This window comes from Melanotaenia boesemani, chromosome 5 (assembly GCF_017639745.1).
Source record: "Melanotaenia boesemani isolate fMelBoe1 chromosome 5, fMelBoe1.pri, whole genome shotgun sequence".
Classification (NCBI taxonomy): domain Eukaryota; kingdom Metazoa; phylum Chordata; class Actinopteri; order Atheriniformes; family Melanotaeniidae; genus Melanotaenia; species Melanotaenia boesemani.
In genome coordinates, this window is record NC_055686.1 from 15,244,537 (window position 1) to 15,258,901 (window position 14,365).

The 14,365-nt window shown below is 37.3% G+C and overlaps 1 protein-coding gene across 1 annotated transcript in view; it reads right to left on the reverse strand.

The window, feature by feature from the left end:
* LOC121639644 overlaps positions 1 to 14,365 on the reverse strand; it is a 59,108-nt gene that overhangs the window by 36,312 nt on the left and 8,431 nt on the right. The window contains exons 7-9 of the mRNA XM_041985026.1: positions 4,057 to 4,503; positions 3,667 to 3,912; positions 1,828 to 2,070 (exon numbers count right to left, since the gene is read on the reverse strand). Coding sequence (XP_041840960.1) covers positions 1,828 to 2,070; positions 3,667 to 3,912; positions 4,057 to 4,503 — 936 coding nt within the window. The remainder of the gene's footprint in view (positions 1 to 1,827; positions 2,071 to 3,666; positions 3,913 to 4,056; positions 4,504 to 14,365) is intronic.

Here is a 14,365-nt window from a genome sequence, read left to right on the forward strand (position 1 = left end):
TTTGTCAAAAAGGCAGAATAGTGGCAGATGCTGTCATCACATTGTCAGAAAGGAAAACACACCAGAGGTATCGAAGCATGCGGCTGAATATCTCAGTTGGTAGAGCATCCATCTCCCTTGTGGGAGACTGAAGTTCGATTCCTAGAGTGGTGAATCGCTTTGGGGAAAAGCGTCTGCTGAATGACAGTAATGATGCCGGTAATTTATTAATTTATTTTAATTTATAAAATAAATCTGTACAGATAAATCTGAGATTGGTAGCACTAGCAGTGTATTTAGTGTTAAATAATTTTCCTTTCTAGTTGCTGGGTGCTCCATCTGGGTGGGCGGAGCAGAGGGACACAATCACTGCTATTAACCAGACAAGGAGTTGTGGGAAATAAAGACGTCTTGACAGAAATTGGGACAACAAAAAAAAAAATAAAATAAAAAAAAAAACACTGTGTAAGAATAAATAAATAAAAGGAAGTCCACCTCTTGTGTGTTTCATTAGCTTTACATCATTTCTAGACCTCCAGCCTCCAGTCTGCGTCCTGCTCTGCTGGAATGACTTTCTGACATGCTGGCAGCAGACTGTCCACCTTATTTAGCTGAATGTATTTTATAACATGTAAAATTTGTTTCACAATGACAGAACATATTTTAGTGGTTGAGGTTCTTATTAATATCATTTCCATTTTTCCTGAACATCCTGTTTCCCCCCCTCCCCCCTGAATGTGCGGTCTTAATTACTATCAAATGTGCGTCATTATTTATTTCTGCAGCTTTAATATCTAACATGTGGTGTGAAAGGTAATAGTGGATTATGCAAAAATGTCTCACATTTCACATCATTTCCTTGATTTTATTCTGGACCGTTGGTGTCGCAGTTTCCCGTTTTCCCATATTCTGTGTGTACACCTGGGACAGAGTTTGCATGGAGGTAGGAACATTTTCTCATCAAGTTTGGTTTTCAGAGATCCCCAAAGTTGACTATATTTGGCGTACGCCGGTTTTTGTTCTTACACAAGCTTAATTAATAAGGCCCCAGGTCCTCTGCATCCTTGATGTCCAAGAATTCTCTCTGTATTTTTGGACATCTGCCACCTCTTTTCCATAATCTCTGCTATCTGGACTCTAAAGGCTGAATTATATGAGTGTGTGTGTGGCATGTTACGGCTGCGCCATGGCCTCCGCTGCTATTTGTGGCCATTTTAGTCAATAGTTTGTTTTGTACCGGGTGCACCGCAGAACGTATCAGAAGTGTCCCAGCAGCGCGTTGTCATGGCGCTCTGCTTAATTTACGCGCCGAGTCTATTTTTGACGTTTCACGCACCCAAAATGAATCAATTCCGCAGTTCAGATAGTGGCAGGCAAGAAATCAGACATGGGAGAAGTGTAAAAGCTTCCGGAATTTTTCAAAATAAAAGCCCCCGTGCAGAATTGAACTGCTGAACCATGAAAACATTACGTGTTTAACTGGTTATGGGGTCTTAGTGTTTTTTTTTTTTTTTCTTTTGTCATCGTAGATGAAAAGACGTTTATCCTGGAAGTGGAGAATCACAAGATACTCCACCTGTCCTGTGATTTTGTGATCTCGCGGATCCTGCGCTCAGGTGTGGAGCGCCAGCGCCACGGAGGTCGGAACAAAACCGTGGCGCAGCCATAACTTGATGCAAACGCCACCAGTATAATTCTGGCGTAAGAGTACTCTCCTATTTTTTTTTTATCTTCAAGACACATCTGTACTTCCTCTAACTGCCAAACATGTTGACATAATTTCATGAATTGTATCTTTTCCACCCTAAGATATTTTACTACAGTTTGAAGTCAAGAGAATCATCTTACCAGTAAGCTGTAGTCCACTGCTTCTGATGTTCTCAAACACAGAGAAGAGAGTGAATGTGTATGTAGTTCCAGCAGTGAGAGGTGAGACTGTGTAAGTTACTGGTCCTACTGGTGGATTTATATTTGTTTCTGTGCCATTAACACTGAGAACAAAGTTGGTGTTGTTGTTATCTTTGTTCCACTGCAGAGTGATACTGGTCTGAGTTTTTCCTGATGATGTGAAGTTTGCAGCATTTAGAGGAGCTGAGGCAGAAAAGAGAGCAGGGTTAAATCACACAAATACCCATCAAAAGTTTAATTAAAAAGCCAAGATGAACATATTCATGACAGAAGCCCTGAGTGGAAACAGTAAAAATACGTTAAGATAAAAACAAAAATTGCTGAAGCATCTAAAACTTTTTTGTCCTTTTCTTTGAACATATAAGAATGTCTTCTCACACAATGTAACACTGCTGAGATCTAAACTCAATGAACTGGATGCCTCCATGTAAAAAGAATAATATAAACTGACCACAGTTACACAAAAAAAGAGCAAGATTTGCTCTAAAAAGGAAAACTGAGTCTTTAAATGTAATCTGTGTTTCTACATTTTGCAGTATAAAAACAAAAATTCACACTGATGTGTGCAAAAAATATTTTACTATTGGTGTCATACAGTTACTGTCTTAATAGTAGGGGAGACTGTGTTTGTTTAACTGTGTTTCAAGCACGTTTTTTGTGTTAATGTTGTAGTTGTTAGCTGTATGACAAGCTAGGTCATGGATAATGTACTTAGGGACAGTTGTAACACGCTTCACACTACTTTCTACTCAAGTGGACCAAACCGATGTTAGTTATTAAGATTTTAGTGTAGTTTAAATACTTTAAAGACAGAACTTTTGCAATGCTCCTAGTGAAGCGCCTCCCCATTAACGGCTAATCCAGCATCCATCTTATATCCTATCTGTACTGTGAGCTCTCTTCAGCAACAAAAGCCTGTTGCATGTTGTATTCTATGTTTGTTTTTACTGTATTAAGACATGGAATCAGAAAACACACATATGTTGTGCCTGTTTTGTTCCTTTCTCTCTTTCTATTCCTCTCTTCCTCCAATAATGTATTCTTGTGTTTCTTTGCTGAATAAGCCCCGGCACACATTCAAAAACGTCCGGTGTGTTTATAATAGTTTGCTAGAGTGTGAAGCTAAACATTCGATGTCCAGGATGGAAAAATTTTTATAGAGTTATTTCTCAGCCTCAGGATGACTTCTGGGCAACTACAGCTCCAGAAACTGGTTGAAAATTTACATAGTGCATCTTTAACTTCTATGCTGTGGGACCACAACATTTTTGTTTAAAAGTTTTGAATAAAAAGCTTTCAGTATCTTAAGTCATTACCGTGCTCCTTATTTTATAATGTTCTCACCCCAAGACATGTTACAACTGCCCCTGACTATGGGGTCAGTTGTAACATGTCATTCCTTATGTTTGAGATCAAGCTGTCCATTTTCTGTTTGGGCTGCACAGGCAATTTCCAAGCGAATTATTAGCAGTCACTTAAAGCTAGTTTGCATAGCCGTTTGAACACATTGGGTTAAAAGAGTTTGAAGATGAAGAAAGAAATGTCAAAATTGTTACAACTATCCCTTTTCTCCCCTACTTATATTTTTCTTTACAGTAATTAAAGACACAATCTGAAGGGAAAGTTACACTTAAAAACATCCAACACCTTTGTCTGCTGCTTGGAAATCACAGCTGATGTACATTTGGAATTAACAGTTTCCCTGATTTCAGTTTAATTATCACACAAACACTTGGAAAGGCACCAGGAATGTTACATGAATCAAGTGAGACATCTTACCAGTAACAGCTGTAAGTTGTACTCTACTGTATCTGATGTTGTCAAACACATAGAAGAGAGTGAATGTGTATTTAGTCCCAGCAGTGAGAGATGAGACTGTGTACGTTACTGTTCCATTTCCGTCTGGTGCAGTGATGTTTGTCTCTGTACCATTAAACTGGAGAACAAAGCTAACATTGTTGTTGAGTTTCTTCCACTGCAGAGTGATACTGGTCTCATTTTGTCCAGAAACACTGAACATTTGCTCTAAAAACAGTAAAAAGAAAATGAAAGGAATTTTTTTAATGCTAAAGACATGTATTTTTCTTTTTTATTTATGTTAAAAAACAAGTTTAGAAAAGAAAATTTAATTATTTATACACCATTCAAGCTATAGAAAATAAAACATACCTGCACAATATGCCAGGTGGCAGGCGTATGGTCGCTGTAGTTTGTAGACATAGTATCCATAGCAGAGTTTGACCTGGATGGTATGTGAGGGAAACTGACAGCAGGAACCAGCCCAGTTATTACACACAGTCCGATTTACTATAACATCTGACTGTGTGGGATGAGGTGCTGTTATCCACATCGGAGCATGAGTTCCACATCTCAATGTTTCTATACATCTCTCTGGGATTTGAGCACTGTTATTATTGAGAAACAGCCGATACCAGCCATGCCAGTTAATATAGTCACAGTGCAAAGTTGAAATGTCTGTGTTATTTACTGAGCGCCAGTCATCATTCAGTGAGGTGTAGTTCTGGCAGGGGTCGACACATTGGTCCGTTCCATTAAAAGTGATGCAATCCTGGCCAGAAGGACAACCTAGCTGTACGCAGCTGGGGGGTAGTTCCTCTTCATTTCATTCAACATGAGGAATTAGAAAAGATATTGTTAGCAAGTCTGAAAATGTTAAGAACAATATCTAAAGCTGAATACTCAGGTGTGATCACCTAGGATTGGCTTTTGAGTTACAAGTCAGTCTTAGAGACCTGAGAGGAGGCCAGAGGACTCATTTATCTCCCTCTACTAACTACCACACAGTTTATAACATATACAGTGTTTACTGTAACTTGATTAACTAGTAACTAGTAGTTTCTAAGGGTAACCTAGTGTTTGTTTGCATCCTCTTTTTCTCTTGTTTTAATTAGTCCATGAAGGTCAGTTACTGTATTAAACATTATTTTAATGTGTTATCTCTTACATGCCAAAATAGTTTAATTTATTTTGTTATTGTTGCTTTTGTCCATCTTGACATAAACCAAACTCCTTTTAGACCTTGTGATCATTTGTCTCTGGTAAAAATAATTTTTATATTGTTACACCTGAACAAGGTTTGTGACCTGGAGAAGATGGTCTTTGTTCATGTTGTGACTTGTCCACTCCTAGACGGGGATAATACTAGCTAATTAATCAATGATCCCTCCCCGTTTGTTAATTAAGAAAAAAACCTCAGTGCTTTTCAAACATTCTTCCTACAAGAACAACTTGTTTTCAGTCCTCATCTTGACCAGGTGCTCTGCATTCTTGATGTCCAAAAATTCTCTTCTGCATGTTTAGCGATCTGCCACCTCTTCTCCATAATCTCTGCTATCTTCACTAAGAGTCCTCTCCTATAAAGTCTTTTTCCTTCAAGAACTTCCTCTAAGTGCCAAACATATTGACATAATGTCATGATGTTTTTTTTTTTTCCACCCTGAGATATTTTACTTAAACTTTAAGTCAAGAGAATCATCTTACCAGTAAGTTGTAGTCCACTGCTCCTGATGTTCTCAAACACAGAGAAGAGAGTGAATGTGTATGTAGCTCCAGCAGTGAGAGGTGAGACTGTGTAAGTTACTGGTCCAACTGGTGGATTTATATTTGTTTCTGTGCCATTTACACTGAGAACAAAGCTGATGTTTTTATTATCTTTATTCCACTGCAGAGTGATACTGTTCGGATATTTTCCCGATGATGTGAAGTTTGCAGCATTTAGAGGAGCTGAGGCAGAAAAGAGAGCAGGGTTAAATGACACAAATACCCATCAAAAGTTTAATTAAAAAGCCAAAATGAACATATTCAAAACAGAAGCCCTGAGTGGAAACAGTCACCATATGTTAAGATAAAAACAAAAACTGCTGAAGCATCTAAAACTTTTTTGTTTTATTTTTTTTGAACATATAAGAATGTCTTCTCACACAGTGTAACACTGCTGAGATCTACACTCAATGAACTAGATACCTCCATGTAACAAGAATAATATAAAGTGACCACAGTTACACAAAAAAGAGCAAGATTTCCTCTAAAAAGGAAAACTGAGTCTTTAAATGTAATCTGTGTTTCTACATTTTGCAGTATAAAAACAAAAAATCACACTGATGTGTGCAAAAAAATATTTTACTATTGGTGTCATACAGTTACTGTGTGAATAGTAGGGGAGACTGTGTTTGTTTAGCTGTGTTTCAAGCACGTTTTTTGTGTTCATGTTGTAGTTGTTAGCTAAATGGAGAGCTAGGTCATGGATAATGTACTTAGGGACAGTTGTAACACGCTTCACGCTGCTTTCTACTCACGTGGACTAAACTGATGTTAGTGATTAAGATTTTAGTGTAGTTTAAATACTTTAAAGGCAGAACTTTTGTAATGTTCCTAGTGAAGTGCCTCCCCATTAACGGCTAATCCAGCATCCATCTTATTTCCTATCTGTACTGTGAGCTCTCTCTAGCAACAAAAGCCTGTTGCATATTGTATTCTATGTTTGTTTTTACTGTATTAAGACATGGAATCAGAAAACACCCATATGTTGTGCCTGTTTTGTCCCTTTCTCTCTTTCTCTTCCTCTCTTCCTCCAATAATGTATTCTTGTGTTTCTTTGCTGAATCAGCCCCAGCACACATTCAAAAACGTCCGCTGTGTTCATATCAGTTTGCTAGAGTGTGAAGCGAAATATTCAATGTCCAGGATGGAAAAATTTATATAGTGTTATTTCTCAGCCTCAGGATGACTTCTGGGCAACTACAGCTCCAGAAACTGGTTGAAAATTTACCTAGTGGGTCTTTAACTTCTATGCTGTGGGACCACAACATTTTTGTTTAAAAGTTTTGAATAAAAAGCTTTCAGTATCTTAAGTCATTACCGTGCTCCTTATTTTATAATGTTCTCACCCCAAGACATGTTACAACTGCCCCTGACTATGGGGTCAGTTGTAACATGTCATTCCTTATGTTTGAGATCAAGCTGTCCATTTTCTGTTTGGGCTGCACAGGCAATTTCCAAGCAAATTATTAGCAGTCACTTAAAGCTAGTTTGCATAGCCGTTTTAACACATTGGATTAAAAGAGTTTGAAGATGAAGAAAGAAATGTCAAAATTGTTACAACTATCCTTTTTCTCCCCTTCTTATATTTTTCTTTACAGTAATTAAAGACACAAACTGAAGGGAAAGTTACACTTAAAAACATCCAACACCTTTGTCTGCTGCTTGGAAATCACAGCTGATGTACATTTGGAATTAACAGTCTCCCTGATTTCAGTTTAATTATCACACAAACACTTGGAAAGTCACCAGGAATGTTACATGAATTAAGTGAGACAACTTACCAGTAACAGCTGTAAGTTGTACTCTACTGTATCTGACGTTGTCAAACACATAGAAGAGAGTGAATGTGTATTTAGTCCCAGCAGTGAGAGATGAGACTGTGTACGTTACTGTTCCATTTCCGTCTGGTGCAGTGATGTTTGTCTCTGTATCATTAAACTGGAGAACAAAGCTAACGTTGTTGTTGAGTTTCTTCCACTGCAGAGTGATACTGGTCTCATTTTGTCCAGAAACACTGAACATTTGCTCTAAAAACAGTAAATAGAAAATGAAAGGAATTTTTTTAATGCTAAAGACATGTATTTTTCTTTTTTATTTATGTTAAAAAACAAGTTTAGAAAAGAAAATTTAATTATTTATACACCATTCAAGCTATAGAAAATAAAACATACCTGCACAATATGCCAGGTGGCAGGCGTATGGTCCGCTGTAGTTTGTAGACATAGTATCCATAGCAGAGTTTGACCTGGATGGCATGTGAGGGAAACTGACAGCAGGAACCAGCCCAGTTATTACACACAGTCCGATTTACTATAACATCTGACTGTGTGGGATGAGGTGCTGTTATCCACATCGGAGCATGAGTTCCACATCTCAATGTTTCTATACATCTCTCTGGGATTTGAGCACTGTTATTATTGAGAAACAGCCGATACCAGCCTTGCCAGTTAATATAGTCACAGTGCAAAGTTGAAATGTCTGTGTTATTTACTGAGCGCCAGTCATCATTCAGTGGGGTGTAGTTCTGGCAGGGGTCGACACATTGGTCCGTTTCATTAAAAGTGATGCAATCCAGGCCAGAAGGACAACCTAGCTGTACACAGCTGGGGGGTAGTTTCTCTTCATTTCATTCAATATGAGGAATAAGAAAAGATATTGTTAGCAAGTCTGAAAATGTTAAGAACAATATCTAAAGCTGAATACTCAGGTGTGATCACCTAGGATTGGCTTTTGAGTTACAGGTCAGTCTTAGAGACCTGAGAGGAGGCCAGAGGACTCATTTATCTCCCTCTACTAACTACCACACAGTTTATAACATATACAGTGTTTACTGTAACTTGATTAACTAGTAACTGGTAGTTTTTAAGTGTAACCTAGTGTTTGTTTGCATCCTCTTTTTCTCTTGTTTTCATTAGTCCATGAAGGTCAGTTACCGTATTAAACATTATTTTAATGCGTTATCTCTTACATGCCAAAATAGTTTAATTTATTATGTTATTGTTGCTTTTGTCCATCTTGACATAAACCAAACTCCTTTTAGACCTTGTGATCATTTGTCTCTGGTAAAAATAATTTTTCTATTGTTACACCTTAACAAGGTTTGTGGCCTGGAGAAGATGGTCTTTGTTCATGTTGTGTCTTGTCCACTCCTAGACGGGTGATAACACTAGCTAATTAATCAATGATCCCTCCCCCTTTGTTAATAATAATAGTAAAAAATCTCATTCCTTTTATCTGTCATTCTTCCTACAAGAACAACTTGTTTTCAGTCCTCAACCTGACCAGGTTCTCTCTGCATCCTTGATGTCCAAGAATTCTCTTCTGCATGTTTAGCGATCTGCCACCTCTTCTCCATAATCTCTGCTATCTTCACTAAGAGTCCTCTCCTATAAAGTCTTTTTCCTTCAAGACACATCTAAACTTCCTCTAAGTGCCAAACATATTGACATAATGTCATGATGTTTTTTTTTTTCCACCCTGAGATATTTTACTTCAACTTTACGTCAAGAGAATCATCTTACCAGTAAGTTGTAGTCCACTGCTCCTGATGTTCTCAAACACAGAGAAGAGAGTGAATGTGTATGTAGTTCCAGCAGTGAGAGATGAGACTGTGTAAGTTACTGGTCCAACTGGTGGATTTATATTTGTTTCTGTGCCATTAACACTGAGAACAAAGCTGATGTTGTTATTATCTTTATTCCACTGCAGAGTGATACTGTTCGGATATTTTCCCGATGATGTGAAGTTTGCAGCATTTAGAGGAGCTGAGGCAGAAAGAAGAGAGCAGGGTTAAATGACACAAATACCCATCAAAATTGATTGAAAAGCCAAAATGAACATATTCAAAACAGAAGCCCTGAGTGGAAACAGTCAAAATACGTTAAGATAAAAACAAAAACTGCTGAAGCATCTAAAACTTTTTTGTTTTATTTTCTTTGAACATATAGGAATGTCTTCACACACAATGTAACACTGCTGAGATCTACACTCAATGAACTAGATACCTCCATGTAACAAGAATAATATAAAGTGTCCACAGTTACACAAAAAAGAGCAAGATTTGCTCTAAAAAGGAAAACTGAGTCTTTAAATGTAATCTGTGTTTTCTACATTTTGCAGTATAAAAACAAAAAATCACACTGATGTGATGCCAAAAAATATTTTACTATTGGTGTCATACAGTTACTGTGTTAATAGTAGGGGAGACTGTGTTTGTTTAACTGTGTTTCAAGCACGTTTTTTTGTGTTAATGTTGTAGTTGTTAGCTGTATGACAAGCTAGGTCATGGATAATGTACTTAGGGACAGTTGTAACACGCTTAACGCTGCTTTCTACTCACGTGGACTAAACCTGATTGTTAGTGATTAAGATTTTAGTGTAATTTAAATACTTTAAAGGCAGAACTTTTGCAATGTTCCTAGTGAAGCGCCTCCCCATTAACGGCTAATCCAGCATCCATCTTATATCCTATCTGTACTGTGAGCTCTCTCTAGCAACAAAAGCCTGTTGCATGTTGTATTCTATGTTTGTTTTTACTGTATTAAGACATGGAATCAGAAAACACACATATGTTGTGCCTGTTTTGTCCCTTTCTCTCTTTCTCTTCCTCTCTTCCTCCAATAATGTATTCTTGTGTTTCTTTGCTGAATCAGCCCAAGCACACATTCAAAAACGTCCAGTGTGTTCATATCAGTTTGCTAGCGTGTGAAGCGAAATATTCAATGTCCAGGATGGAAAAATTTATATAGTGTTATTTCTCAGCCTCAGGATGACTTCTGGGCAACTACAGCTCCAGAAACTGGTTGAAAATTTACCTAGTGGGTCTTTAACTTCTATGCTGTGGGACCACAACATTTTTGTTTAAAAGTTTTGAATAAAAAGCTTTCAGTATCTTAACTCATTACCGTGCTCCTTATTTTGTAATGTTCTCACCACAAGACATGTTACAACTGCCCCTGACTATGGGGTCAGTTGTAACATGTCATTCCTTATGTTTGAGATCAAGCTGTCCATTTTCTGTTTGGGCTGCACAGGCAATTTCCAAGCAAATTATTAGCAGTCACTTAAAGCTAGTTTGCATAGCCGTTTGAACACATTGGATTAAAAGAGTTTGAAGACGAAGAAAGAAATGTCAAAATTGTTACAACTATCCTTTTTCTCCCCTACTTATATTTTTCTTTACAGTAATTAAAGACACAATCTGAAGGGAAAGTTACACTTAAAAACATCCAACACCTTTGTCTGCTGCTTGGAAATCACAGCTGATGTACATTTGGAATTAACAGTCTCCCTGATTTCAGTTTAATTATCACACAAACACTTGGAAAGTCACCAGGAATGTTTACATGAATCAGTGAGACATCTTACCAGTAACAGCTGTAAGTTGTACTCTACTGTATCTGACGTTGTCAAACACATAGAAGAGAGTGAATGTGTATTTAAGTCCCAGCAGTGAGAGATGAGACTGTGTGACGTTACTGTTCCATTTCCGTCTGGTGCAGTGATGTTTGTCTCTGTACTCATTAAACTGGAGAACAAAAGCTAACATTGTTGTTGAGTTTCTTCCACTGCAGAGTGATACTGGTCTCATTTTGTCCAGAAACACTGAACATTTGCTCTAAAAACAGTAAATAGAAAATGAAAGGAATTTTTTTAATGCTAAAGACATGTATTTTTCTTTTTTATTTATGTTAAAAAACAAGTTTAGAAAAGAAAATTTAATTATTTATACACCATTCAAGCTATAGAAAATAAAACATACCTGCACAATATGCCAGGTGGCAGGCGTATGGTCGCTGTAGTTTGTAGACATAGTATCCATAGCAGAGTTTGACCTGGATGGCATGTGAGGGAAACTGACAGCAGGAACCAGCCCAGTTATTACACACAGTCCGATTTACTATAACATCTGACTGTGTGGGATGAGGTGCTGTTATCCACATCGGAGCATGAGTTCCACATCTCAATGTTTCTATACATCTCTCTGGGATTTGAGCACTGTTATTATTGAGAAACAGCCGATACCAGCCTTGCCAGTTAATATAGTCACAGTGCAAAGTTGAAATGTCTGTGTTAATTTACTGAGCGCCAGTCAATCATTTCAGTGAGGTTGTAGTTCTGGCAGGGTGTCGACACATTGGGTCCGTCTCCATTAAAAGTGGATGCAATCCTGGCCAGCAGGACAACCTACCCTAGCTGTACACAGCTGAGGGGGTAGTTCCTCTTCATTTCATTCAATATGAGGAATAAGAAAAGATATTGTTAGCAAGTCTGAAATGTTAAGAACAATATCTAAAGCTGAATACTCAGGTGTGATCACCTAGGATTGGCTTTTGAGTTACAAGTCAGTCTTAGAGACCTGAGAGGAGGCCAGAGGACTCACTTATCTCCCTCTACTAACTACCACACAGTTTATAACATATACAGTGTTTACTGTAACTTGATTAACTAGTAACTAGTAGTTTTTAAGGGTAACCTAGTGTTTGTTTGCATCCTCTTTTTCTCTTGTTTTCATTAGTCCATGAAGGTCAGTTACTGTATTAAACATTATTTTAATGGGTTATCTCTTACATGCCAAAATAGTTTAATTTATTTTGTTATTGTTGCTTTTGTCCATCTTGACATAAACCAAACTCCTTTTAGACCTTGTGATCATTTGTCTCTGGTAAAAATAATTTTTATATTGTTACACCTGAACAAGGTTTGTGGCCTGGAGAAGATGGTCTTTGTTCATGTTGTGTCTTGTCAACTCCTAGACGGGGATAATACTAGCTAATTAATCAATGATCCCTCCCCGTTTGTTAATTAAGAAAAAAACCTCAGTGCTTTTCAAACATTCTTCCTACAAGAACAACTTGTTTTCAGTCCTCATCTTGACCAGGTGCTCTGCATTCTTGATGTCCAAAAATTCTCTTCTCTATTTTTAGCGATCTGCCACCTCTTCTCCATAATCTCTGCTATCTTGACTCTAAGAGTCCTCTCCTATAAATTCTTTTTCCTTCAAGAAACATCTAAACTTCCTCTAACTGCCAAACATATTGACATAATGTCTTGATGTTTTTTTTTTTCCACTCTGAGATATTTTACTTCAACTTTACGTCAAGAGAATCATCTTACCAGTAAGTTGTAGTCCACTGCTCCTGATGTTCTCAAACACAGAGAAGAGAGTGAATGTGTATGTAGTTCCAGCAGTGAGAGATGAGACTGTGTAAGTTACTGGTCCAACTGGTGGATTTATATTTGTTTCTGTGCCATTAACACTGAGAACAAAGCTGATGTTGTTATTATCTTTATTCCACTGCAGAGTGATACTGTTCGGATATTTTCCCGATGATGTGAAGTTTGCAGCATTTAGAGGAGCTGAGGCAGAAAAGAGAGCAGGGTTAAATGACACAAATACCCATCAAAATTTGATTAAAAAGCCAAAATGAACATATTCAAAACAGAAGCCCTGAGTGGAAACAGTCAAAATATGTTAAGATAAAAACAAAAACTGCTGAAGCATCTAAAACTTTTTTGTCTTTTTTTTTTTTTGAACATATAAGAATGTCTTCACACACAATGTAACACTGCTGAGATCTACACTCAATGAACTAGATACCTCCATGTAACAAGAATAATATAAAGTGACCACAGTTACACAAAAAAGAGCAAGATTTGCTCTAAAAAGGAAAACTGAGTCTTTAAAAGTAATCTGTGTTTCTACATTTTGCAGTATAAAAAAAAAAATCACACTGATGTGTGCAAAAAATATTTTACTATTGGTGTCATACAGTTACTGTGTTAATAGTAGGGGAGACTGTGTTTGTTTAACTGTGTTTCAAGCACGTTTTTTGTGTTAATGTTGTAGTTGTTAGCTGTATGACAAGCTAGGTCATGGATAATGTACTTAGGGACAGTTGTAACACGCTTCACACTACTTTCTACTGACATGGACTAAACCGATTTTGGTGATTAAGATTTTAGTGTAGTTTAAATACTTTAAAGAGAGAACATTTGCAATGTTCCTAGTGAAGTGCCTCCCCATTAACGGCTAATCCAGCATCCATCTTATTTCCTATCTGTACTGTGAGCTCTCTTCAGCAGCGAAAGCCTGTTGCATGTTGTATTCTATGTTTGTTTTTACTGTATTAAGACATGGAATCAGAAAACACACATATGTTGTGCCTGTTTTGTCCCTTTCTCTCTTTCTCTTCCTCTCTTCCTCCAATAATGTCTTCTTGTGTTTCTTTGCTGAATCAGCCCCAGTGCACATTCAAAAACGTCCAGTGTGTTTATATCAGTTTGCTAGAGTGTGAAGCGAAATATTCAATGTCCAGGATGGAAAAATTTATATAGTGTTATTTCTCAGCCTCAGGATGACTTCTGGGCAACTACAGCTCCAGAAACTGGTTGAAAATTTATGTAGTTCATCTTTAACTTCTATGCTGTGGGACCACACAATTTTTGTTTAAAAGTTTTGAATAAAAAGCTTTCAGTATCTTAAGTCATTACCATGCTCCTTATTTCATAATGTTCTCACCCCAAGGCATGACCCTGACTATGGGGTCGGTTGTAACATGTCATTCCTTATGTTTGAGAACAAGCTGTCCATTTTCTGTTTGGGCTGCACAGGCAATTTCCAAGCAAATTATTAGCAGTCACTTAAAGCTAGTTTGCATAGCCGTTTGAACACACCGGGTTAAAAGAGTTTGAAGATGAAGAAAGAAATGTCAAAATTGTTACAACTATCCTTTTTCTCCCCTACTTATATTTTTCTTTATAGTTAACAATCTGAAGGGAAAGTTACACTTAAAAACATCCAACACCTTTGTCTGCTGCTTGGAAATCACAGCTGATGTACATTTGGAATTAACAGTTTCCCTGATTTCAGTTTAATTATCACACAAACACTTGGAAAGTCACCAGGAATGTTACA